General features: G+C 38.9%; 2 protein-coding genes across 6 annotated transcripts in view; one reads left to right on the top strand and one right to left on the bottom strand.

Annotated features, from left to right (window-relative positions):
* Positions 1–11,546, top strand: part of LGR5 (leucine rich repeat containing G protein-coupled receptor 5) — a 119,672-nt gene extending 108,126 nt beyond the window's left edge. For all 3 annotated transcript variants that reach the window (XM_079936325.1, XM_079936324.1, XM_079936323.1), the window contains 7 exons: positions 475–540; positions 1,702–1,773; positions 4,941–5,012; positions 5,838–5,963; positions 7,002–7,147; positions 8,846–8,929; positions 10,147–11,546. In XM_079936325.1, coding sequence (XP_079792451.1) covers positions 475–540; positions 1,702–1,773; positions 4,941–5,012; positions 5,838–5,963; positions 7,002–7,147; positions 8,846–8,929; positions 10,147–11,234 — 1,654 coding nt within the window. In that variant the 3' untranslated portion in view covers positions 11,235–11,546. The remainder of the gene's footprint in view (positions 1–474; positions 541–1,701; positions 1,774–4,940; positions 5,013–5,837; positions 5,964–7,001; positions 7,148–8,845; positions 8,930–10,146) is intronic.
* Positions 11,547–26,152: 14,606 nt separating this feature from the next.
* Positions 26,153–27,098, bottom strand: part of ZFC3H1 (zinc finger C3H1-type containing) — a 49,229-nt gene continuing 48,283 nt past the window's right edge. For all 3 annotated transcript variants that reach the window (XM_079938184.1, XM_079938185.1, XM_079938186.1), the window contains one exon: positions 26,153–26,973. In XM_079938184.1, the coding sequence (XP_079794310.1) occupies positions 26,836–26,973 (138 nt within the window). In that variant the 3' untranslated portion in view covers positions 26,153–26,835. The remainder of the gene's footprint in view (positions 26,974–27,098) is intronic.

Here is a 27,098-nt window from a genome sequence, read left to right as displayed (position 1 = left end):
CTTAGATTCTTTTTCCCCCCTTGTAATGATTGATTTCAAAGTTAGTGCTATGTTTTGAATTGTTGTTGGGATTCTTTTTCTGTTGATTAGAAAAGAACCAACAATGATTCTCTCAACTGCACAGATACAGCAGCTCTTAGAAACAGAGGCACAATTATTTAATTTAATTTGTACTCATTTCTGTAAGATAATAGCTAGAACATTGTAGATCATCACTAACAAAACATAAATAAATTCATTAAGTAAATTATTTAAATCAATTAAAGAAGTATAACAGTTACATTTCAGTTGACATCTGAATCTACTGCTTAATCTAATAATGCCTATGACTACCTGCTGCACATCAGGGCTGGGGAAAAGTTCATAGTCTGCCTTTGGGAGCTAGATCATGGTGGAGGGGAAAAGAGAGCAAAGCATGTTTCCTTACAATTAATATGTAACAGATTTTTCCCTTTTGTACCTTCTGTTTTTCAGAGATCTATCTTATAACCTGCTAGAAGATTTACCCAGTTTTTCAGTCTGCCGAAAGCTTCAGAAAATGTATGTCTGTAAGAGTCTCTAAGTCACCAAGCGCAAACCAAGAGCCAAAACTCACATTTCCAGGGGTCATTGGTTTGCTTACCCTGTGGTTCACTGGGGAGACATGTGATGCTTTCCCTTCTTACACACAGGAGCTGTGACTGTATAGGATGTCTGTAAAGTTGGGAGACATAGACGATATTATTTTACCATGCATTATACTATAAGTAAGGCATTTAGTATGTTGTGGGTTTTTTTTTTTTTCCTAACCTGGTATAGTAATGAACTGGGTTTATTTGAGCTTTGGAACTTTTTTGAACTTACACCTCCAATGAGTGGCATTATTTTTGTTTTGTTTTGTTTTTTTTCCTGAACACAAGTGAGGCTCATATGCATGGCATTACGTTTTAATATGGGGGTACTTTTGTTGGTATGTTTGCTTCACAGTAGTAACCTTCATGGGAATTCCCTGGCGGTCCAGTGGTTAGGACTTGGCACTTTCACTGCGGGGGCCCAGGTTTGATCCCTGGTCTGGGAACTAAGATCCGCCGTGCTTGCGGCCAAAAAAAAAAAAAAAATTTCCATTCTAAACCACAATAGTAAGCTTCAGAAGAGGTGCCGTATTAGTCGTATTTCAGGTGCCATTGATGCTACTTATGCATGAAGCATTTTAGAATTCCTCTCTGAAAATTGCCTCCTCCATAAAACATCAGCGTTGTTGCTTTATAGTCATGCTTTGGTTTTGGTCAAAACAATACTAACCATCTATCCTTTTCTGCTTAATTCTTCTCCGAATGCCTTTGGGCGAGGAAGGGAGGGGGAAAAAAATCCACCTTGAAAGGTAACGACTTGACACTCCTGAAGACCCTCCAAGGATATAAGAAAGACTCAGAGGGCAGAGAGAGGCATCCTCAAGGTGTTTGAATGATGTTGGCATTTGGAATATAGCTTCAGATTCACCCAAAGGGAAGAGCGGCTTTGAAGGAGAGGCAATACTTTTTTATGTGGTTACATTGCAGTGTTCTTTTTTAAACAAAAAGAAATTTTTCTCAGTGTCACTCGGTAGTCGTAGTTCATGTGTTCCTGTGACTGAGGGCAGGTGACCCCTCTGTAAAAGTTCTCTGAAGACTAATCTTTGAAACCTGTGGCTCTGAAATGAATCTTTGGAACCTGTCATTTCAGAGACCTGCGACATAATGAAATGTGTGAAATTCGAGCCAACACCTTCCAGCAGTTGTTTAGCCTCCGCTCTCTGTGAGTACTCCCTCTCGGCAGCTTCCCCAACATCGAGCACTTTTTATCTCTTTTGGGTCTTCCCCTAATATTTTCTTTTCACTGTATACTTGTACTGTTGGGCCTTTGTGCATGTATCTGCTTGGAGAAGGCAAATATTTTGCTCATGATCATTTCCAGGAACAGGTTCAAAAGCAGTAAATTTGCAATCTGCCCTCTGCCAGTCAGCAGACGTGAAACTCTGATAAAGGGGAAGGAGGCCAAGCTATTGAACTGCCTACAAAATGTGTTTCTGTTCCTAGCTGGGAATTGGCGGAGATTGTTCTGCCTGCAAAACCGGGGTGACCACACAGTTCTTCCTGCCTGTTTTTCTCTCCTGGTCAAACAGTTTTTCAATGTGAGTCTCTCTAAGTGCTTAAGAATCACCTGGAGGTGACTGTAAAAAATGCAGAGTCCAGGTTCTCACTTGCCTCATGAGTTAGACCCTCTGGAGTAGGGCCTGAGAATCGGCATTTTAACAAGTACACTAAGGTTTAAGCACAACTGTCCTGGAAAATGCTTCTGTTGCTCAGATGACTAAGATTTGTAAATATTAAATTCCATTTTATGATTGAAAATACCATATATTTGACATATATTATAGATATTAATATATTATGTAAATGTATATTTTAATATATACTATAATAGATTATTATATATATTAATATATATTGAAAATACCATAAATACCGCTCCACTCTGATGTGCTTTGCACATTCTGTGCTACAGGACTCAACAGTCAGCACTGACATCAGGTAGACCACACACTACCTGAAAATACCATATATTAACCATAAGTTTAAAAAAAACGGTAACAGGTTTTTTGTTCATGACAGATTTTTTTCCATCCCGAAACTGGATTTCAGTGTAATTTTGGTGAACGATGACAATATGTAATGTTTAAACTGCAGGATGTTGTTAAAAACCCTTTCTTTCCTAAAGTTTTTCTTAACATTTAAGAGACTATACCTTCATAAAATAATACCATTCCTCAAAACATTTTAAATTCACCTTGGAGAATCAGTTTCTCCCAGAAATTCACTTTGAAAATCATCTTGCTCTGAATTTAATTGTGTTGCCCTTTCCTTACTTTTGGTCTAAAATCGGCTTGTGAAGTTCTTTAACTTTTTAAAATAAATGTGAAACAAAGATATTGTACATTACCTACTTTTATTACCTGCCTTGTTCACCAGGTTGGAGTTCTGGCTCTTTCCAAAAGTTAGTTCTTTTTCAAATATATCAAAGGTTGATATATTTGATAACACTGTGTTGTACAATTGAAATTTGCTAAGAGAGTAGAATTTAAATATTCTTCACCAAAGACCCATGGAATCACTCTCCTAGATCACTGTCATCACCCTCCTTACCGGACTTTCCACCATCAGTCTTTACCCATTCATCTCATTCTCCAAAGAGAATTTTTCTTAAGTAGAAATTGAATCATGTTACTTCCCTGCTTCAAAAATCTTCTGTTATTCCCCTATTGTCTTCAATACCAAAACCAAACTTCCAAGCACCATCCTTCAGAATCTGATTCCAACCCCCTGGAACACCTTCATCTCTCACCCACCAGTTCCCAGTCCCTTGACACATGGACCATTGTTTCTCCTGGTCCTGTCGCCCATTGGATTCCTCCCCACTCTTAACTTGCCCCTGTCCATCCCATAAGAACAACATCTCCTGTCTCTGAGCCCTCTCCACTCTGATGTGCTTTGCACATTCTCTGCTACAGGACTCAGCACTCAGCACCGCCATCAGGTACACCACGCCCTACCTGAAAACGACAAGAATTTTTTCATCTTCTTATCCCCAGCATCTAGTGCAGATGGCAGGGCTTGCAACCCTCACTGGACACGTATTTGATGAGCAGCTCAACAGAAGACAGTCTCCTGCCCAATTCCCATTTGTAGCTTTCCCACTCCTTCCATGCCATTCCTTCCCCTCGTTAGCTGGAATTTTCTTTTGTTCTGCCATCGATGAAAGGAGAAAACTAAAAAGGCTTCCAGTTTTCCCCAGTTCAGGGGCCTTTCAAATGAGAATGTAAATGTTCTGTGAATATCACTTATCCTAAGTAACTCAGGGGGCCCAACACCATGAATAAATTACTTTTCTGTGCTAGAGAAAAGTTGACAGTGATCACTTTCAGTTTCCTCAAATGTCTACACTTTAGTTCCCTTCTGAGTTATGAATTTTAAAAATACGAATTTTAAGTTCATTGCTTTTTCTAAAATGTCAAATTTCTTATTCCTGTAAAATTATCTACATTGCATTACATATATGTCTGTGGAGGGAAGGGGTGAGTGAATTTTATTTCTCAATAAATTGTAGATTTTGTTATCAAAGGTTTTTATTTCTAACATATGCTAGCCCCTCTCTTCTTCATTTCCCAGTTAAGAATTAAATGTCCAGGGGCTTCCCTGGTGGCGCAATGGTTGAGAGTCCACCTGCTGATGCAGGGGACACGAGTTCGTGCCCCGGTGCGGGAAGATCCCACATGCCGCGGAGCTGCTGGGCCCGTGAGCCATGGCCGCCGCGCCTGCGCGTCCGGAGCCTGTGCTCCGCAACGGGAGAGGCCACAACAGTGAGAGGCCCGCCTACCGCAAAAAAAAAAAAAAAAAAAAAAAAAAAAAAAAGAATTAAATGTCCATTCTCTTCATTGGGAATTTTTTTTTAAAGTATCTCTGTGTTTCTCTTAAGGCCTGACATACATGGACAATGTACACAAATTTTTGTTGAGTTTCATTACATATCCGGGGACATTTTATAACTTAAAATTTACTTGCCTGTCAGAGGAAGAGCCTCAGAAGTTCCTGTCTCTTCCAATTCCCTGACCCCTACTCATCTTAGAAATGCCCTAATAAAATTTTACAACCATGTTAAAGTCAACTTTTTAGCAAGAAAAGAGTAAAATCTAAAGTCTCCACCTGAAGGATTTTCCTGGATTGATTTAAACAAGGTTGCTTTAAAATTCTCTCTTTCATCATTTTATACTATTAATATCTGCCTCTGAAAGATGATTTGATAAGTTAATTGCTCCTGTCCTGAATGGAAATTACATTTTGTTAGAAGAATGAATATATATGGTAAAACTTCACACAGTCTTCTTTTATATAATCCTCTCACTTGGCTTTTTTTTTTTTTTATAGGAATTTAGCTTGGAACAAAATTGCCATTATTCACCCCAATGCATTTTCCACTTTGCCATCTCTAAGAAAGCTGTGAGTATTTCATGACTTGTTTATGGCATGTCTTTTAATAATTGGGCCCCATCTGATTAATCAAAAATGTTGGTTTTGCTGAAAAAGCCCGAGTACACAGAATGCCCAGCCCTCAGTGTCTCCTGCACTGGAGCTGGATCACATCAGAAAGGAGCACCCCACTTCCCACCCCCCACCCCTCCAAGGCCATGTGCGTCCTTATGTGGATAAATGACGATCTGGGTAACAGCTGGTTCTGGTGATTGAGGTGAAATTTTCCATTTTTGCTGAGCCATCAGGTGGAATGGACTAAGTAATCAGTTCAGTTCTAAAGGTCTTTCATTTTACAGTTTGCCATCCTGACTAACAGAAAATCTTCCTGTCCATTTTTTCCCTCCCTTTCCATCTCTTGCTCTTTCCTCTCCCTCTCTCCTGTGTCTCAGAGACAAAGAAGGAACTGGTCAGACAGAAGTTATGGCGAGAAGGAAGAAAATAAACCCCCAACAATGTTTTCCCCCTCACCCCTAACTTGATCTAGTCAGCACCACTTTTCAAATTATGTGTAGCACCCTCCACTTGATTTTCGATGTCCCCATCTGGCAGAATTAAGCTGAATGTAGAAATTACAATTTGGGTGTGATTAAAACATTTTTCTCCTGCAATTCTGATGGTAAATAGAAGAGTTGTTCAGGAGCTAAAACCAAAATGGTTCCTTTTACCATTAAGAGGAAGGACCCTGCTTAGAAGTTTTTATGGAGCAGTTTAATCATCTTTAGGTTGCTTTTTTAACATAATCGTTTTATGCTAACACAGACTAAAAGCCAATTGTTGTTTGATGTTTTGCAGGGACCTATCATCCAACCGCCTGTCGTCTTTTCCTGTAACTGGGTTACATGGTTTAACTCACTTAAAATTAACAGGAAATCATGCCTTACAGAGCTTGATATCATCTGAAAACTTTCCAGAACTCAAGTGAGTTTGTCATTAAAACTAATAGGATACATTTGTGGTCATGTGAAACAATAGACGTGTTATAGTGGTTTTCAAAATTTATGGGACTCTTTTGAATTGCATTTCATGCCTTCAAGTCCCCCACCCCTGGGGCATTGTTAGGACAAGCCCTGGAGTGGGAGAACGTGTCTTCCTGACCACACTTCCTTCCTTCTTCAAAGATGCCTCCTGGAACCACAGAGTTCATGGAAAGAGTTTGAAAACCATTGATCCGTGAGATACAAACTAGGACATGTAATTAAATAACATTATAACATAATTGTACTCCTGTTGACATGTTTAAATTCGTCTTGCTTATGTATATGTTCTAATAAAATGTACTAAATTAATATTTGTTTGAGGAAGTAATGCTCTTTAAAACCTGTTACACTTATTAGCGATAAAGTCCCTTGAAAGATTTTATATATATATGTATATACACATATATATGTATATACACATATATATATTCTGTATATATATTAAACCACAGTACTTTTTACATACTTTAAAACCATAACCCCAAAAGAGAGTTTAGAAAATAAAAGAGAGGAAAAAATGTCTACAGATACCCTTAAACAAAGTTTTATGTTATTTCCTTCCAGATTTTGTTTCCAATGTATTTTTAATTGTTAGAATCACAGTACGTATACAAACTTATATCACCTTTTTGTCACTTTACGTTATGTCATACCATAAGCACTTTTTAATGGTGTTACAATTTTCCTAACAGTCATTTTTTAGTGTTTTTATTATGGAAATCTTCAAACTCAAAAGTAGAGAAAATAATATATCCATCACTCAGCCTCAGCAACTGTCAACATTTCATGGCAATAATTTTTAATAACTCCGTTGTTATGAATAGCACTGTAATCAACATCTTTATGCACATAGTTAATATTTTAGATTACTTATTAAGGCTAAGATCCACAGGCAGAATTATTAAGTGAAAGATGAGCACTGTATTTAACAATCTATTTCTTTAAGTGTGTGTTTTTGTTTGGTTTTGTTCATTCAAAGGGTTATAGAAATGCCTTATGCATATCAGTGCTGTGCATTTGGAGTATGTGAAAATGTCTATAAAATTTCTAATCAATGGAATAAAGGCGACAACAGCAGTGCAGATGACCTTCATAAGAAAGATGCTGGAATGTTTCAAGTTCAAGGTAAGAGCTGCTATGTCACTGTGATGAAATTGTGTCTGAACGGGGCTTGAAAAGTCATCGAGCAGATCATCTGAACTCCAAACAAGTCCCTATGTGATCACCCCAGCAAGTTGAGGATCAATCCCACTTTTTAAAGATTCTTAGAGAAAGAGAAAACTCCTTTAGGATTCATTCTAAAAAGTCATCTTTTCTCTAAGGGATTTCTTAATACTTATATTTACAATTAGATCCCTTTTAGCACATATTGTCCTCAGGGGTAAATATTAAAATTGATTATCAATATTTTCATAAACTTTTTTGAGGGCCTTATCCCTGTGGATAACTTTTTCAAACATGCTTCTGCGCTTTTTTCTCCAGAAAATACAATCTATTTTTATTCTTAAACCCCAGTGGGGAATGGAGGATATAGACATTTTAGATGCCTCCATATTTCAGCAGAAGGGCTTAAGAATCCAACTTCTTATCCAACTAATCCTAAAACATTCTTCCCCACCTACACCCCACAAAGGCTAGCTGTCAGGAAAGTGAAATGAAATAATGTCTGTAAAGCACTTGGCTTTCCTTGAAGCAAGACCTGACTTAAATAGACAACAATGTACCTCAAACCACACCTGTGGTAATGAGGCAGTGCTCTGGGCAGCCCCCAATTTCCTTTCCCTGCCAACCTTGCAAGTTTGCACAGAGTCTAAATAGACTGGCTTTTCTTCCTTTGGGTCTTAATGATTTGTTGATTCCCAAGCAAGTACGATTCAGTCTGTCTGCACATTATCTTAACTTTTCTTCCTGCACACAGACTTGATTAAGGAGCTGATATTATAGCCCTTGGCTTTTTTATTTTAGGCTACAGCACATGTCTTGCTCTTGTTCTTGCTTTCATTTTTGCTTTTTCTGCCTCACCCACCCTAATTTCTACTATATTTATTCAACCCTCCCCCCAAAAAAATAAACAATTAGAGTGTCTACTGTGTGCCAGGCACTGTTCTATGCCCTAGAGGCACACAATGAACGAGAGAGACAAGGTTCTTCGTGGAGTTTATTTTCAAGGACAACGATTTAAAACCCTGGTCCATATATTGTAATCACACAGAAGCTTTTAAAAAACACTGGTGCCCAAACCTCACCCCAGACCAATTAAATCAGTAAGTGTGTTAGATCACAAAACTCCTGTTTCATGGATAGCTAATCCAAGCACCAGTTACTTGATTTGTCCTCTGTTAAGCAGAATTCCCCAGAAAGATTGAAACTTACTAATTCTCCCTCTTGTACTCAGAGAACACAGCTCAGAACATTTGCACTATAGCTATCTAAGTGTTAGAAAATTGGATAAAGTGGTTCTTCCACTGAATGGAGAGGCCCACGCTCTCTCTCTAATTTAGGTCAGTGCAATTTGGGGCCATCGTGAGCTCCAGGGAACAAGAACAGAATGAGAGAGCTTCGACGTTATGACAGGGAGTCCAGGGTTACTGTCCCTTGCCCCCAGTTCTGCTGAAATTCTGTCATATAGTAGCTTGAGTAGAACATCCCAAAGCAATTTTATAATAGACTTGCAAGAAAGCCCAGGGAAAAGTGGGATGTCTGACCCTCAGTTCCCTTTGTGACATTTCATGTCTCTAGGGCAATCCAGGACTCTCCTCCCTGGAAGTCGGCCCCTGAAAAGAGAGACAGAACTAATCATTCCAGAACTTCTCATTCCTGCAGATGAGCGTGATCTTGAAGATTTCCTGCTTGATTTTGAGGAAGACCTGAAAGCCCTTCATTCGGTGCAATGCTCACCTTCCCCAGGTGAGAAAGGCATCAGAACTGCTCAACAGCAGTACCCACCCTTAATTCTGAGGCCATCAGGGACATTTGGCTACACTTCAAGGCAAAATCTGTGCCATCTTTGCAGCTCATCAATATCCCACCCCATGGGGACCTTTAAAATACAAATGTTCGTTCCCTGGAGTTGGTCTCCATTCATAAATAGGATCTTTGTAGGAGACTTTTGATTCAGATTAATGGAAATGAAAGAACCAATCTTATAGTTAGAAGTATATGTAATTTTTAAAATAATATTAGCTATTTAGTCTGGTATGCAACAGTCTTGCTTCATGTAATCACTGATTTTTGACAGTGATTTCTTGTAAGTCTTCTCTAAATAGCTATTTGGTTAAAGCAAATAATAGTTTTAGAGATAAGTAAAAACTATATATATTATTCACTTAATTGTTTGTCCCATTCCCTGAAATAGGATAGGCCAGTTGAAAAAAAAAAAAAAAAGACAGCTGGGGAGGGTTGATATTTCATTTTCAACAATTTGATGGTTCCTTGCACCTAAACGTCAAACGTCAATGTAAACCTAAGATGACATTCTCATGAAATGCACCTTCATACTTCCTCTTCTAACATCACTGAGTATTTCCCTAGGATTCTCCTTCCCTGTTTACAGAACCTTTTTTGAAGCATTCTGGACAAATATCATAAAACGCCCAGGAGGGACTTCCCTGGTGGTCCAGTGGTTAAGACTTCGCCTTCCAATGCAGGGGGTGCGGCTTCGATCCCTGGTCGGGGAGAAAAGATCCCACATGCCTCCAGACCAAAACAACAAAACAAAAAAAAACAGAAGCAATATTGTAACAAACTCAAAAAAGACTTTAAATATGGTCCACATCAAACAAACAAACAAAAAAAAAACTTTATTAAAAAAAAAACAAAAACCAGAGATCTGACTTGTTACCTGGCCCTCACACTGCTGTATTTGGGGGACCTGAATCCAGTGATTTAAACTCCCCGGCTCCATTTCTCTGGGCATAGCTTGAAAATCTGGGCACCCGGTATATTCACCTTTATATTAAATAGTGGTTTAATAAAGTGGAGTATGCCATAAGGGAACTGTGTGTTACCATGGCTGTTACTGGTCTCTATCTCTTGGTGTCCTAACAAGAGAAACAAAGAGGTAATTTGGCAAAAGTTGTGAACCCTAATTTGATACCCAGTCTTTTTCTTCCTTGGACCTCTAGGCCCTTTCAAACTCTGCGAATACCTGTTCGGTAGCTGGCTGATCCGCATTGGAGTGTGGACCATAGCAGTTTTGGCCCTGACGTGTAATGCCCTGGTGACTTCAACCGTGTTCAGAGCCCCTCTGTACATTTCCTCCGTAAAACTGTTAATTGGGTTAATAGCCGTGGTGAACATGCTCACGGGGGTCTCCAGTGCTGTGCTGGCTGGCGTGGATGCCTTTACTTTTGGCAGCTTTGCGCAGCACGGTGCGTGGTGGGAGCAGGGGGTCGGCTGCCAGGTCGTCGGGTTTTTGTCCATTTTTGCTTCGGAATCCTCGGTTTTCCTGCTTACCCTGGCAGCCCTGGAGCGTGGGTTCTCTGTGAAATGCTCTGCAAAATTCGAAACGAAAACTCCTTTTTCCAGTCTGAAAGCAATCGTTGCGCTCTGCGCCATGCTGGCGGCGACCATCGCCGCGGTTCCTCTGCTGGGCGGCAGCGAGTACAGCGCCTCCCCGCTCTGCCTGCCGCTGCCCTTTGGGGAGCCCAGCGCCACAGGCTACATGGTGGCCCTCGTCTTGCTCAATTCCCTTTGCTTCCTCGTGATGACCATTGCCTACACCAAGCTCTACTGCAATTTGGAAAAGGGAGACCTGGAGAATATTTGGGACTGTTCTATGGTGAAGCACATTGCTCTGTTGCTCTTCACCAACTGTATCCTTTACTGCCCGGTGGCTTTCTTGTCCTTCTCCTCTCTACTGAACCTCACATTCATCAGCCCTGAAGTAATTAAGTTTATCCTTCTGGTGATTGTCCCCCTTCCTGCATGTCTCAATCCCCTTCTCTACATCCTCTTCAATCCTCATTTTAAGGAGGATCTGGGGAGCCTGGGAAAGCAAACCCACTTCTGGACAAGATCGAAACACACAAGCCTGATGTCTATTAACTCTGATGATGTTGAGAAACAGTCCTGTGACTCAACTCAGGCCTTGGTAACCTTCACCAGTGCCAGCAGAGCCTATAACCTGCCTTCCAATTCTGGGTCACCACCAGCTTATCCGATGACCGAAAGCTGTCATCTTTCATCTGTGGCATTTGTCCCATGTCTCTAATTAATATGTGAGAGAAAGTTTTCAAAAATTGAAAACCCAAAAATGTGAGGTTGAGTATATCAGAGCAGTAACTAAAAAGAGCTGAGTTGAAACTTGATTTAAAAAAAAAAAAAAAAACCTCTCAGTGTCAAAAAGCTGATAATTATTGATACAAGAGAGTGAAAAATAAAATAAGTCTAAATGCTGCTTATATAACTCGTTCAAGCTATATAACTCAGTCACACTCTTCAGGTAAGCCTAAAATATATATAAATATTTTAAAAACAGATTGAAATGTTCAAAAAATTCTCCATGATTTCAATTTAATTCTTTTTCAACTCACTTGCTTACGAAAGGGGTTTTAAACCAGAAAACCCCTTCATATATGGTTGGAGGTATTAGGAAAATAAAAGTTTTTAAATGGCCTACATTACTAAGTAATGGTTGTGACCAGTAGGATTTCATTTTAATGACCATGTGGAGATGTTTTAGTACCGCATCACCTTTCCTCAGAAAGGATCCTTCCAGGTCACCAATACCCCTGTGAATGGATAACATAAGGCACTATTAATTCATTCATAGTCACATCATTTTTAGAGATGCTAGATTTTAGGTATCAGCACTAGATGGTTCCACCCTCAGTGGAATAAAACTGCTTACAAATACTTTGAAAGGAAAATGAACTCAAATTCATAAATTGCCATGAATGCAATGATGTACAGATGAGGTCTTGTCTAATTCATTTTTAACTCCTTGGTGCCCAGAGGTTCGAAGAAAACTCCATTGCCGGCAATGGACATTCGCAGAAAAGACGGTAAGCAACCTGGGATTATTTTCCCCCTGGGTGAGTGCACGTTTTTCACAGGAGGTTTTATCACTTGATTCAAACTGATGTGCATCATAAGGTAACAATCAAATGCAGACACAGCATAAACTAAATCCACTGACATAACTTCTCACAGGTACCTCTAGTAGCGTTAGCAACAATGTCTGAAACCACTTTTGACTCAACAGGAACTTGGTAATATATTATCCTGTTTATTTAGCTTGGTTTTAGCTATGTTGTCTTTGGATCAACCTACCTGATGTCAAGAACATGACTTCTCTGCTTATTCCATATTTAATACATGTGTTAGGTATTGTACAAGGCAAAATTATTAAATACTAAAGGTCAAAGGATGAATTAATAATTTCTATTATACTACATTAGCTTCACTACATCCAAACCAAAAGACTGTTAGGTAGATTTATTTTTATATAAGCATGTTTATTTTGATCAGATGTTTTAACTTGGAATTGAAAAAAATACATTTATGAGATGTTTTATAAGGTGTGTAAATATAGAACTGTATTTATTACTATAGTAAAGATTCAGTAATACTAAGGACCATGATAATAAACCATGTACAGTGGCATCTTCTTCCATATATATTGTGTTTCTCTGCCCATTTTCTTTAAATTCATTAACTGTATGTAATATATGTAAATGTATATAGTACTTGTAAATAGACTCCAAACTTGCTTTTCTATTAGGTACAAAATAAAAGAAATTTGTAATAAAATGTGTGACTATAAAACAAAATATTTTCAAGTGCTTTATTGATCCCATAGGCAAATACATGGTCTCCTAAACGTTTTTGAGTTTTGAGGTTTAAATACATTTGCTATCTAAGTATTTGCACTTCAGTATTTTAAGTATTCTGGACTTGTCTTAAGAAGTAAATCTTTCACAAGAACAAATCAAAATATCTTTACCAACTCCTAGATTGTTTTAACTATGACTGATAAGCCATTTTTGTCATGACAAATGACTTGGTGAAGTTCATTTTCCCCAGTGATAGTTTGGACTTCATAGCCAGAGTCTACTTCTTTTGCAATGTAAAAAGAAAAAAACACAATTAGAAAGAAATGCATAAATAACAAATCAACCCTAAAATCATTCAACATGAATATGAGTTTTCCATAAATTTTTCCTTTAAAGAAAACATATTTTATGACCATGTCAAGGCCAAAAGATAAATACATGCGATTCTCGGGGCACAAAGAAATACACTAGTCCCCTTTAGTTCTCATCCTCCAAAACATAAGAAATGAAATGGTTTTTCTAAACACCTAGTGCTAGACCCTCCCAGCTTCGATGATGATTCCTGCTCTGCCCGTACAAATTGTAAAATGAAACCATCAAGTAGTAGTTGAAACCTCAGCATTATTGCTAAGATGAACCCATATTGACTGAGCACCTCCAGGGTACCTGGCACTGAGTTTCCCACCCATCCATCAGACATAATCACATGCTTCAACCTAACCTACTTAACAGGCATCCAGTGGGATCCTACTATGCAGTCTACACTTTGTCTTCAGCTGAAACAAGGGCCATAACATAATCTCACTGCTCTTAATCTCATACCTCTTAGCCCAGGCAGCTGATACAAAAGTTGCCTCAGAAGCGGTGGATCTCAGTCTCTCTTCTCCACATACTTGCTTTTGGGTACCCAAAGTTAGGAACGTCCCAGCAGCCCACCCCTCCCTTTCTCTCCCACTCAAGAAAATGCAAGTCAGTGGTGTGACTTTTTTAAAGGAAAAAAAAAATCCACTCTGACTTATTTCTTTAAAAATCCACAAACTCTGGCTTCCCTGGTGGCGCAGTGGTTGAGAGTACGCCTGCCGATGCAGGGGACACGGGCTCGTGCCCCGGTCCGGGAAGATCCCACATGCCGCAGAGCGGCTGGGCCCGTGAGCCATAGCCGCTGAGCCTGTGCGTCCGGAGACTGCGCTCCGCAGCGGGAAAGGCCACAGCAATGAGAGGCCCACGTACCGCAAAAAAAAAAAAAAGATGTTGAACTCAGATTCTACACTGATTCATTCATTTCAGACACAAGTTCCAGCATGTTTGACCCTTGCAGCCTATTGAGGAGGATGATAACAAAGCTTTAGCTTGTCTGGGTTCAGAAACAGGTAGAACATACATGTTATGAGCTGGAGAAGCATTGTGGAATATTGTTCCTAACTCTAGCCACATTAGGACATCACTTCCCATTCTAGCTGGGATATATTAAGTGGGAACCTTAAAAACATGCTACTCCATGAGGACAGTGAATCTAATGATATGGGCTGGGGAAATGATAGTTCTTCAAGGAATAACTGAAAAAAAATGAGAATGTTTCACCTGGAGAAAAGGCTAAAGGAAATCATTTGAAATATTTGAATAATTGAAATTTATGAAGTACTTTCTTTCATAGCAGGCCAAAGAGTAAAATGATTAAGTCCAGGAATTTGCTGCCAGACAGAACTGTGTTCAAATCCTAGTCCTATGACTCTGTAGTAGTTGGCCAAGTTATTTAATTTTTCTCAGCCTCAACTTTCTCCTCAGTAAAATGGGAATAATACCATCAGCCTCATAGGATTAGAAGTATTAATAACTCAGTGTATAAAGTTCTCATTAATACCGAGAACATAGTAAATATTTAAGAAATGGTTACTGTTACTTTCCCAACAACCCTATGACATGAACAAAGTAGGACTTGCCATTTTGCAGTTGAAGAAACAGTGAGTCAAAGTATTTAAGTGACTCCCTAAGGTCAAAGATGAGGACCTAGTATTAAAACTTGCATTTTTATTTAATAGCACTTGAAAGGCAGTCATAGAGTAAGCTGAACTACTCTTTCAGAGAACAAGAACCAATTGGTGAGTAATTCAGGGAGACAGAGTTGGGTTTAATCTAAGTACGATTCATTTATCAGAAGTCTTGGATACCAAAGAAAATCCATTATATTGAAGGAGACGTTAGATCAAATAATGGCTAACTTTTCAATTCTCAATGTTTTAGCTGAATTCTTGTGTTAGTCTTCTTAGAAGGTGTGATATTGTGATTTATAATAAGAAATATATAGTTGGTCTTGTTACCCATTCCTGGCACATAGCTTCTAAAACTCTTGGAATTTCCTGAGGAGAGCCCTGAAGGTGTCTTTTGTTACGTTAATGAGGTGACTTTGGGGAAGTCCCTACTGATCTAAGGATGGGGGCCAGTTGCTGTGGGAACCAACCCTGAGATTAGAGAGTTGGAACTTTCAGTCCCACTCCCACCTCACCCCCAGTCACCCCCTTACCCTGTCCCCAACCTCCTGGGAAGGGAGAGAGGCTAGAGATTGAGTTCAATCACCAATGGCCAGTGATTTAATCAATCAGTCTGTGTAATGAAGCTTCCATAAAAATCCAAAAGGTTGGGGTTCAGAGAGCTTCCAGGTTGGTGAACATGTGCAGATCTGGGGAGAGGGTCTGGAGAGGGCATGCAAGCTCAGAGCCCTTTCCACATACCTTGCCCTATGCATCTCTTTCACCTGGCTGTTTCTGAGTTATAAACTTTTATAGTAAACCAGTCATCTAGTAAGTAAAATGTTTCTCTGGGTTCTGTTAGTCACTCTAGCAAATGTATTGAACTCCAGGAGGGGGTCTTTGGAACATTCCACCCATAGCCAATTTGTCAGAAGCACAGGTAACAACTTGCATATGTACCACATCTTCTTTATCCATTCATCTGTTGATGGGCTCTTAGATTGTCTCCATATCTTGGCTATTGTAATTAATGCTGCAATGAACATAAGGGTGTATATATCTTTTCAAATTAGTGTTTTTGTTTTCTTTGAATAAATACCCAGAAGTGGAATTGCTGGATTATATAGTAGTTCTATTTTTAACATTTTGAGGAACTTTCACAGTGGCTGCACCAATTTACATTCCCACCAACAGCGCATGAGTGTTCCCTTTTGTCCACATCCTCTCCAACACTTATTTCTTGTTTATTCTAAAGGTGTGATGTGATATCTCATTGTGGTTTTAATTTGCATTTCCCTGATGATTAGTGATGTTGATGATTAGTGATGTATTCAGAGTTTTTCCTCTGAATATCTCTGTAATGAAGAAGAAAAATTTAAAAGAAAAAAAATTTTTTTTTTTGGCCATGCCACATGGTATGCAGATCTTAGATCCCTGGTCGAACCCAAGCCCCTTGCAGTAGAAGCGCAAAGTCTTAACCACTGGACTGCCAGGGAAGTCCCTAAATACTTTTTATATAGGAACTGGAGGTATCTATCCCAGCCAAAATTCCATGGAGATGGGCAACAGTAGCTCTTCTACACAATCTTTTTTCAGTTTTAATAGTCTATATAGACAATGGGAGGTAAAGTGGGCTGGGTTCATCATATGCCCGGTTCAGTGTGAGAGACTGCATAAAGATGCACAGAGCTGACCAAGAAGCATATGGCATCACCTGAAGCAGAATCTGCAGGCCTGTTGATAAGAGGAGTTGCAAAAGTTTTCCCAACATTTGGTTACATTCATCATTCATTGTGGCCAACCTTTGATGTAGGAAGGTTAGTACGCGGGCAAGTATGGCCTGTTTAGAGGAGTCGGTTTGACTATTTTCAAGTAAAACATCCCTTCCCCACTTTTGAGGCAATTATGAATTAAAGAACTGCTGAGAGTGTTCTGCATCCAATTTTTTGGAATATAAAGGCAATCTCAAGTGAATAGGTGTTCTTTGCTTCCATATTCCCCTCTTTCCCCCACCAATTAGGACTAAAATCCATTTCTGCTTGGATCAGTAGCTCTTGAAGTTTAAATATGGGTATGAGATCTGCAAGCCAAACATCGTTTCAGTACCCTCCTCTCCATAGAGACTGAAGACACTCCCAGCTATACAAGCTGCACCTGGAGTAGCCAGGGTCCAAGATGGCCTATCAATGACCTCCACCTGCTGATATTCACACCCTTGTGTAATCCCCTACCATATTGTACCAAGGTTGGTCTGTGAGACCAACATATGGCAAAGGTGATGGTGTGTCATTTCCATCGTTAGATTATGAAAGGCTGCAACTTCCACTTTTAGTGCCCCCTCTCTGTCTCTTTCCGCCTGTCTCTGTCTCTCTCCCCTGGCTCACTAGCTCTGGGAAAACCAGCTGCCATTCCATGAAGCCACTCATGCAGTCTATGGATACATACATGTGGTGAGAAACTGAGGCCTGCAAACAACTATGTGAGCAAGCTTGAAAGTAGATCCTTCAGCCCTAGTTAAGCCTCAGATGACTGACTGCAGCCCCTGTCAACAGCTTGATACAGCTTCATAAGAAATTCTGAGCCAAACCACCCAGCTGAGCCACTCCTGGGTTCCTGATCCACAGAGACAGTGATAGAACAGTTTGTTGCTTTAAGCTGCTTAGCTTTGGGGTCATGTGTTATACAGCAATACATAACGAATCCAACTCTCCTTTATTCACAATAAACAAGGAGTTATCATTCACTAAAATTTCAAGACCACTTAAAAGATTTAAAACTTGGGGAGCCAGAATTACTCCTTAGCATCAGTCTTAGTGTGAAGAACACTGATAGGATGTAGATCAATGGTTAGTGCTACGTTTCTGTACTTGGTAGGCACACACCTCAAATGAGACAGAGCCTGAAGAAAACTATGCTACGTGTAGCCACTGTATTCCCAACATTTAGATGTTCCAGTGATTTGGGACCACATTCCTGCATTCTTTTGTATTTCAAACAATGAAATCCATGCGTTTTTCTCTAGCCTTGACCAGTGCTTCCCAAATTTTAATGTGCGTAAAATCATACAGGGATCTTATCAAAATGTAGTCTCCAGTTCAGTAGGTCTGGAGTGGGGCCTGAGATTCTGCATGTCTAACAAGCTTCCAGATGTTCCTGATGCTGTAGATCTAGAATCACTCTGAGGAGAAAAGGCCTAGATCACTGTAATCTCTTTAGTACATTTCCCACAGTAGGGAATTTCCAACTTTTTAAAAGCCACAGTTTCCTTTCATCTCTTTGCAAGTGCTATCCCCATCCGTCAGCACCGTTTTGTTTCCAAACCTTCAATGGAACTTTATTTGCCAAATAAATATAGGTCCAAACTAGCTTCATATTATATATATATATATATATATATATATATATATATATAATGGAGCATTACTCCACTTTCTTTGTCCCAACTTGTTCTTCAGGTCTTAATTACTCTCGGGAATTGAAAGTAATTAGACCCCCCAACCACAAGCCTTCTCTAGTTACACTGAAATGCTGCCCTAACCCACATTTCTGAAGCTTCTTCCCTCAAACTGCTTCTATAATCTCACATCTGCTACGGAAGGCTAATGTTATTGAGTATTTAGTGCTCCAGGCACTGGCCTAAGCCCTTAACCTGTATGATCATATTATCCTCACAACCTCAAATAAGATATATAAATGCTAGCTTTAATCTCCTCTTACACAAGAAATGTTGGCTTAGAGGAGTGAACTTTCCCAAGGTTATGTAGCCAGGCGTTGAACGCAAATTAAAGAGACCTTAAGCATTATTGTGATAGTTGTCTCTGAATTTTCAGTCTTCTCTTCTCAGCCCCACCCCCTACATATCTAAATATGCAACTTTCTTGCTTTCCATTCTTCCATACTTCTCAACAAGTTACTACTTAAGTTGCTTAATTCATGTGGCTCTAAGAACATACTCCATCTTCTGTCTTTAGTGTCTTAATCAGTGATGCAACTTAATGATCTTCAGACATAGGTCCATGAATTTGGTTAACTTACTGTGTTGTCAGAAGACAACTCTACTGAATCTCAGAAGCTCAATTTAAAAAAAGGTATGTGGGGCAGGTGGAGGTAGTGATGAGAATAAAAAAATTTAAATACCTGAAAAATCTAGGGGTATCTGATTTCAGACACAGTGAATCCTGCTAGCACCAGAATATCTCTTTCCCCATCTCAGTTCCGTGTTCCTCCTGGACCTCATTCTCAATGGGCTTTCACATTGCTTCTGAAGTAGTTCCAGGCTGCCACAGTTCCAGGCTTATGTTCTACTAGTTTAGTAACAACAACAAAAAAGAGCCTCCTTCTCAATAATTCCCCCAAAGGCCCCAGGATTGCTTCTCAGTGAACCAACTTGTCACTTTAGAGGTCGTAGGTTTCCAACTAAGGGCATGCACTCAGAAGTCAACTTCCCGGGTTTGTCATTTACTGTGCCTCAGTTGAGTTACTTAACCTCTTGTGACTCAGTTTATCATCTATAAAATGGGGATTTTTAACAATATCTCATAGGGCTGATATAAGAATTTAAATAAGTTAATCAACCTCAAGCACTTAGAACAGTGTCTGATATAGACTAAGGCCTCAACTAAGCATTAGTTATTAAATGCCCATCCCTGAACCTACTTTAATCAGCTAAGTCTGGGAAATGTGCTTTCTGTTTTCCTATTCCAAACTTAAGATTTATAGAGTAGGATTATAAAACTGGAAGGGATTTTAGTGGTTCACCATTAGTTTTATTTACAGATCAGAACTAGGTTCAAGCCACTAACCTCATTCTATAGTCTGTTTCATTTGATGGTGTGGGAGAGATGTTTAGCTGTCCCCAAATAGGTTTTCTATGCTTCATCCTTGAATTTTTGCTGTCCATATAGCCACCTAAATAAAGACTACATTCCCCAGCCCCCCTTGCAGTGGCCAAATGTCAGAAGAACGGGACAAAAGTGGATATGGTTATATTTAACTTCTATGAAGTACTCTTAAGAGAGAAGGTTTGTCTTTCTCCTTGTTTTTCCTTCCTGCTAAACAGAATGTGAACAGAAGGCCTGGGACTGGAAAAGCCATCTTGAACCATCAGGACCATGACACTGCTCTGTGCGATTCAGAAAAAGGCCCACCCTCCCCATAGAACTTGGGGTCCAGGTGGTCCCCTTTCGTGAATTAGAAAAAGACCCTCCTTCCTCCAGACCGACTCAACCAGTGCCCTAGGATGCCTGATAAGCTAGCTGATCATGGGCTTTGACCATGTGCAGGACATGACAAGCAGAACCATATGTGGCAGCTCTCTTGGGAATAGTGATCACACAAGACAGAAGGTGCCTAGGCCCTCTATCACCAGGGAGTGCCACACTGCCTGGATTTTTACTTAAGAAACTTTTCTTCCTTCCTTCCTTCCTCCCTCCCTTCCTTCCTGCCACATCGCCTAGATTTTTACTTGAGAAATTTTCTTCCTTCCTTTTCTCTTCCTTCCTCCCTTCCTTTCTTTCCTCATTTCTTTCTTCCTTCCTCTTTTTCTTTCCTTTTTTCTTTCTTTTTTGTATTTATAGCCAATTTTACATTTTTTTATTTTTCTGCATAATTTTATTATTTTTTAATAGTTGATTTACAATGTTGTGTTAGTTTCAGGTGTATAGCACAGTGATTCAGTTAAATATCTATACATATACATATTCTTTTTTAGATTCTTTTCCCTTATAGGTTATTACAAAATATTGAGTACAGTTCCCTATATTATACAGTAAGTAGGTCCTTGTTGGTTATCTAAGCCACTGCTATTTTCATTTGCCAGTCCTAACATAGGAGGCTCATTTACAATATATTGGAAGCCCTGGATTTTACTCTTGGCTATTTCTACTCAGACTCTCCTCTCCCACCCCCCACTAGATCACATTGCTTTTATTCAGTACTGCATTAATCAGTCACCAAAAGTCAATGCTGCCAATTACTTCCTGCTTTACGTTCTGTGATTTTTCTCTCTTTCCACCACTGGGACCAGAGCTCCCACCAGATTTGGCCTCATTACAATAAAAAGTAAAATCATAGTTAAAAATAAGGCAATTCTCTACTCTTAAGATTATGTTCCTGGAGGGCTGTCTTCCAGCTTGGGGATCATGCAAACTTTATGCAATTTCTCTTGCCTGATTAGGTCATTTTATTACTTCTGCCTGGAAGCATAAGTAAGCTTAAATTGGTCAATACTGCCATGCCCTTTATAAGCAATTCCAATAAAAAAGTATGGAAAGTGGCTTGGATTACTGGCTACTCTTTGCACTTAAACGAGCAACGAATGCTCTTTCTAGACCCATCAACAAGTGAACACTGAGTCCCGAATTAAGGAGTGGTCTTTATCCTCCATTACACCATAAAAAGAGCCCACCCAACATGCTGAGAATCCTCAGAACTGAAAAATAGTCTTCATATCGACCCTTTAGACTTAAAAGTTAAGACCATCTGCTAATGGATTGTCTTACCTGTTATTTTAGGCAATAACACCAGGAATGAACCACTGAATTTAGATGGCAGTGATCGCCGTTGTGTTTTTTAATTAGACAGCAATTAACTCATGCTTGACTATTGGTAGTCATATGCTCCAACTGATGGCAATGAAATTATGTCCAAAAAAAGCAAATTGTTATTTTATAGCATCTCTTTGCCCTCAAAATTTTGGAAAATGATCCCAAACTCAAAATATTATTTTTTTAAAGATAACTTCTATTATATGATCTCTCAACACCCCTGAGGTAAGTACTCATATTTCCATATTTTGTATATGTAGAAACAGACAAGAAGCAATGAAATGTCCTGTCATGATTACACAGCTAGTGGGAGCTAAATCTAATATCCAGATCTTTTAGATATGCTTTTCTCATTACAATGGTTCACACTCCTCTATTTCTTTGTAGCTCCATTTCAACCAGCATAAAGTGCCAAATATATCCACAGGCAGTCTCATAACTTTGACTGTAGGATGTGCCAAGCTGAGTGTTGGTTTTGGTCTTGGCAGGAGATGTCCTAATTACCTCCATTAATGCAAACAGCTCACCAACTCCTCTATCACCCTTCCTAATTGGTTCAGCTCCCTTAGGCTGCTGGCTATTCTCTTTCATAAGTCTTACATCACTAGGTAAGAACATTGCAAGACTTAATTTGCTTGACAGACCAAACAACATTGTAAACCCACCTTTGATTTTGGCTGAATTGATATTCCATCTTGAAGCTTTAAAATGACCAAGTAAAGGACAAATGCAGTACATTCTCTTTTAGAACAGCTGCGCAAATAGCTTTCATGTTTGGATTTGGGCTTTTACTTCATACATTGAAGATGCCCTTGAAGAATCGTATTTGTTTCTGTTTTGGGTGGGCTCCAAAACTTACTAAAAACTTTGCATAAAAGCAAAATATTCATAATTCTATGTGGTAGCTGTGATACAACAGACTTATATTCTTAACAGTCTATTCACTGTCTTCTATGCAGTTGTGTCTTTAAACTGGAGGAAAAAATTCAGACCCGCCAGCACTCGCCATAAAGTCACATCACTTAAGACCAATCAAATTGGCCTTGAATATTTCAGATCTTCTGCTTTCTTGTTGAAAACAGGAAGCATATATTCCTTCTAAGTTCATGCAAAATTTTTTCCTCCCCAAGTGAATTATTTTATTCCTGGCATTACTGAGTTCCACGTCAATTGAAACATTTTTGGAACTGGGCTAAAATATGTCATTTGGAAAAATCAGTTTAAAGCACTGAAGACTGGGCCATCTCCAGGTAGTTCTTCTATATAAATAGAATAATAACCATGATTCATAACAGAGCCACAGAATATACCTTATAGCCTTGGCTGGGAATGAAACAGGGCTCTGCAAGTTGCAGATACTAGTAAATGTTCAAAGTAGCATTTTATTCATACGTTACCCAAAGTTAGGGAAAAAAGAAAGGAAAACACTAGTAGCAGCAGTTGTAACTCCAATTTGACTTTCTTTGTCAAGGCTTTTTAAATTGGGCCTCATAAGACTGACTCCTACTCAATCATGCTCATATGGATTTAGAAGCACAATATGCCTCAAGAGGTCTCTCTTCTGGACCTGTGTGGCTGCTATGGAGTTTCACATGTCTTACAGTGTCATCATGTCTAACAAATTGTCAGTTGTGCATAATTAGCACAAAGCCAGAGAAGGTTTTTAGGAGAGGAGCTTCAAGATGGCAGAAGAGTAAGACATCAAGATCACCTTCCTCCCCACAAATACATTAGGTTTTTAAAAATCCACAGGTTTTTAAACAGTGCAAATCATCCTACAACATTTAGGTGTAAGTGCCACATAATTTTTGAAAATAGTATTACCTGCCTCAAGTTTTCATCCTTCTATTTTATGACTTAGCCAATAATCCACTTCTATCTGGGAAGACTTTCCCAACCTCCAACCCCAAATTTGGAGCCCCCTTGGAAATGCTTCCTTGGCATATAGTCTTCTGTTCTGTTAGACTAAGGGACCTCTATTCATCCTTGTGTTGAGAGTGTCTTAGCACAGTGCTCAAATTGATTCTGGAATGAAAAAATGCCTGACTCTCTACTATGGGGCCTCTGAAAACATGTTTTTGGGTCCCTCTTGTCAAGGTCACTGAATGAAAAGTGGAGACAAATTCAATAGCCGTTTCACCATCTATGAAAGACAGAACAGCTTCCTAATATCTACCTCAAAGATGTCAGAGAGAAAAAAATGAAAAGCTCTTTTCACATTTAATGCAGATATCTCAATCAAGTAGTACTCAAAAAGTATCACCTAACGATTACTGAGGAAGGCTATGTGAGTGGTGGTGGAAGATGGGAATGAGAGTAGGGTGGGGCCACACACCCTTAGGTGGCTGTTCACTGGCCCCTGAAACAGTGAGCACACAACTGAAGAACACCTGCAGAAAGTGAGGACATTTTTTGGTGGTATATGGAATAGAGCCCTGAAAAAATTTCTTTTAATTAAAAAAAACAAACTCTTTTTCAGCTCAGCTCTATGACCTACACTAAAAAGTACCATGACTTGGAAAGATAGAGACCCAATTGTGAAATTGTGAGGGACAAAAAAGAATATAAAAAATGTTCCTTAGAAGCCTACCTTTTCTTGAAAAGCTCTTGTTCCAAAATGCTCTGTATGATGGCTGTTAATTTGTACTGAGGGGCAATGATACATTTGCAGGCATAATCCCCAAACCTGCAAGGTCACTAAAATCATATTTCCCCATTCTTCCCTCGCACTAATGTTAACAGAGAGATATGAAAGCAGACTTAAGGAAATTATGACCTATCTGTGAAAACATGACAGCTTTCAGCAAGAATATTGGTCCTGCTTTGTATTATAGCCACATGTTCCTACTTTTTCAACAACCTTGAAAAATAAATATTTAAACTCCAATCTTCAATAAAGTCCCTCTACATTTGTTGTCAGCTTTTGCTTGTCTGCTTAGTGCCTTTAGTTCTTAGATGTTGCACCTGGAGATTCTTGCTTGCTTTATGATGTAGGTTTATATGCCCTTTAATTGAAAGCAAACCGCCTTAGATAAGCCAGTGACAACAATGTTACAAGGTCCACTTTCCGTTAAAAGGCAAATAGAAATATTAGGCTGTTCTCTAAAATGAAGAAAAACACGTAAAAATACACTGCAATCTGCCACACCACTTCCTTTATTGGAGATAAAACCCCATGGCCTAAAATGCCTCTTTTGTGTTTTTCCCCCCCTGACAGGAGTGGGAGAGTGTAAGGAACTACAGTTCTCAATGACTAATCTTTTCTCACTGTATAACATTTCTTTGCCCAAAGAAAGACTTTAGTCATAATGTTAAATATTATATTCATGTTACTATAATAACTATCAACTTTCACCCCAAGTTTTGTTTAATATTCTAATTATTACTTGTTCAAAGCACTTCATTAAAAAGAAAGTAAAAGTGAATATGGAAGGATGACAGGAACATATACCTCACTCATAAGCAGTGCTTGCTATTCTTTTGTGGAGGTTAAAGTGAGTCTGTAAAATGACAGGAAGAAAAGGTGACATTATCTTTAAGGCAATATAATTTCTATAAGATAGCTTCATGATTTTAAGTAGCAATACGACAACTGATCAAAAAGGAAACGGCTGCTTAACATATGCTAAGGCCTCTGCCTGCATGACTGTGAGCATGTGAACTGGGACCTCTGGAGTTGTCACAATGTACAGCCTGCACGGCTGGATCTTGCAGTTGCACTCTTTTTTTAAAAAAAGAGACAAACATTACTGCTGATGGAATTGTTAATGCAACAAATGGTAGGTTTTAGTTAGAATTTACAAAAATTCAGCAGTCTCCAAAAAACTATGAGACATTTCAATTAATACCAAAAATATTACACTATGGGGAGACAGACTGGAAATATTTTTCCAAGCACCTAACAGTGGTTTTCAAATAATCAGGGAAGGAAAAACTTTCAAGGTTGAATAGTTAAATGCATACAATGGGGGAATACCCCTCTGGGATTACTATCTTCCACCCAAGTTTCTTTGGTTTTAGATAGAAACCATATAGCCTCTTTTTGGTTTAATGAAAGACGCTAGACAAATGGGTTCTGTTCTTGACCTCACGAAACAGCACTTACTAGCTAAATATGCACCGTCTGGTAGGCACATTAGTAGAGCATCAAAACATGGCTTTATTTTAACTAAGCATTATAAAAATGTACAGATGTACAAATTTGCCTAGTATTTCATGGGGCTGTTGCTCTGTCTTCAACAATTAGATTGCATTGTAGCTGTAAGACCAGATTTGTGGCAGTGTGTGTCATTAACAATTTTTCTACCAAGCGCAAATAACCCACTACAGACTGAAAACAAAACAAAACAAAGCAAAACAAAAACAAAGTCACCTTTACATTTGGTCATATTGATATTCAACGTAAGACCGCATGTCACTAAGCAAATCATTCAAACTATAGTTGGGAGATACTTTCTAAACCCCGTGGTCGTAAGAACAAGAAATTGAATGATAGTGCAAGCCTATCTGTTCACTGTCCTCAAAATAGAACAGGACCCATCTTCTCGTGAATTTAAAAAGACACTGGAATGTTTTTATGGGAAAGCAGTTCAAAATAAGAAGTACTGATATAGTTATAGTGAATATCCATATCTCCTACTTCAACCGTTTCCCACCGGAATGTGAAAAGTGAATAAAGACAGCAACATTTTTCAAAAAGTTAACTTATATTAAAAATATTTTTATAAACAATTTTAATACTACAAAGTAGTATTGCAATACAAAGCAGTTCAAATATTAACTGTTCTTTAAACTGTTAAACTTTATTATAAATTAAAATTTCTTTACAAAAAAAATTGCACATAATATTTGACCACTCTTAGGTTCTGATGCACTGGCATTTGCAATAGTTTCTTTAATCTTCAAGTTAAACAGTCTCGGCAAGGAGTCCAGAACGTAGAAAGGGCAATAAACAACCCTGTTAGAGCATTCAAGTGCAACTAGCAGACTTGTGGCCATGGCAGTTACACTTTCCTTAAGATGGACTGCTTAAGTTTTAAATCCTGAAATGAAGAATCTCAAAAGGTTTAAAGAGGAAAAACTAAAAGGGACTGCCGGCTTTTTACTGTAAACACAGCCCTGGAAATTAAATCCCAAACAAGAATCTCTCAGGCATCAGAGAGTGTCAAGTGAATCAGGAATAGCACAACATAAAGGAAGGGGGAAAAGTAAAAAATAAAAACAAAAACAAAGCAAAATGAAAATAAATGTCAGTCACTTTGAGGAACTATACTTACGTACATGATGTTATGAGAATCTGGCAGGGCCTAGAAGCAGGCCAAACAGGAAGTTCATTTATCCAAGCGAAGAGGGTCATGTTCATTGCTTCCGGTTTTGAGGATAGGATATTGTAGGGGACTTGATATGATCAGTAATGCTTGTCTGCCTTACACAGACCTTAGCCAGGGATCAGCCTAATCTTGAAGGATCATTCAAATAATTTTTGGCAATTATTATAAGGACTTAGAACTGACTGCACCCAGTGTTCAGTGATTCTTGCTTTCTGTTTTGTAACTGTTTAAATTTAAGAGCTCATTTAGGCTGACTCCAATCTCTTGGCACTTGGAAACTAGTTTTCTCAGGTTATCAGTTTTACCTCCTTCTGACGCTTCAAACAAGAGTTGCTGTAAAAGACAGGGAAGCATAGAAGTAAGACTTAGCTAGATTTTGAGCATTACCACATCAATGGATATGGCACATGCAGAAAATTTATAGGAAAACTTCAAGATGAAATAAAAGATAAAAAGCA

Source organism: Stenella coeruleoalba (genome assembly GCF_951394435.1).
Source record: "Stenella coeruleoalba genome assembly, chromosome: 11".
Taxonomy (NCBI): Eukaryota; Metazoa; Chordata; class Mammalia; order Artiodactyla; family Delphinidae; genus Stenella; species Stenella coeruleoalba.
Note: the sequence above shows the minus strand (reverse complement) of the source record. Positions and strands in the feature narration are given on the sequence as shown.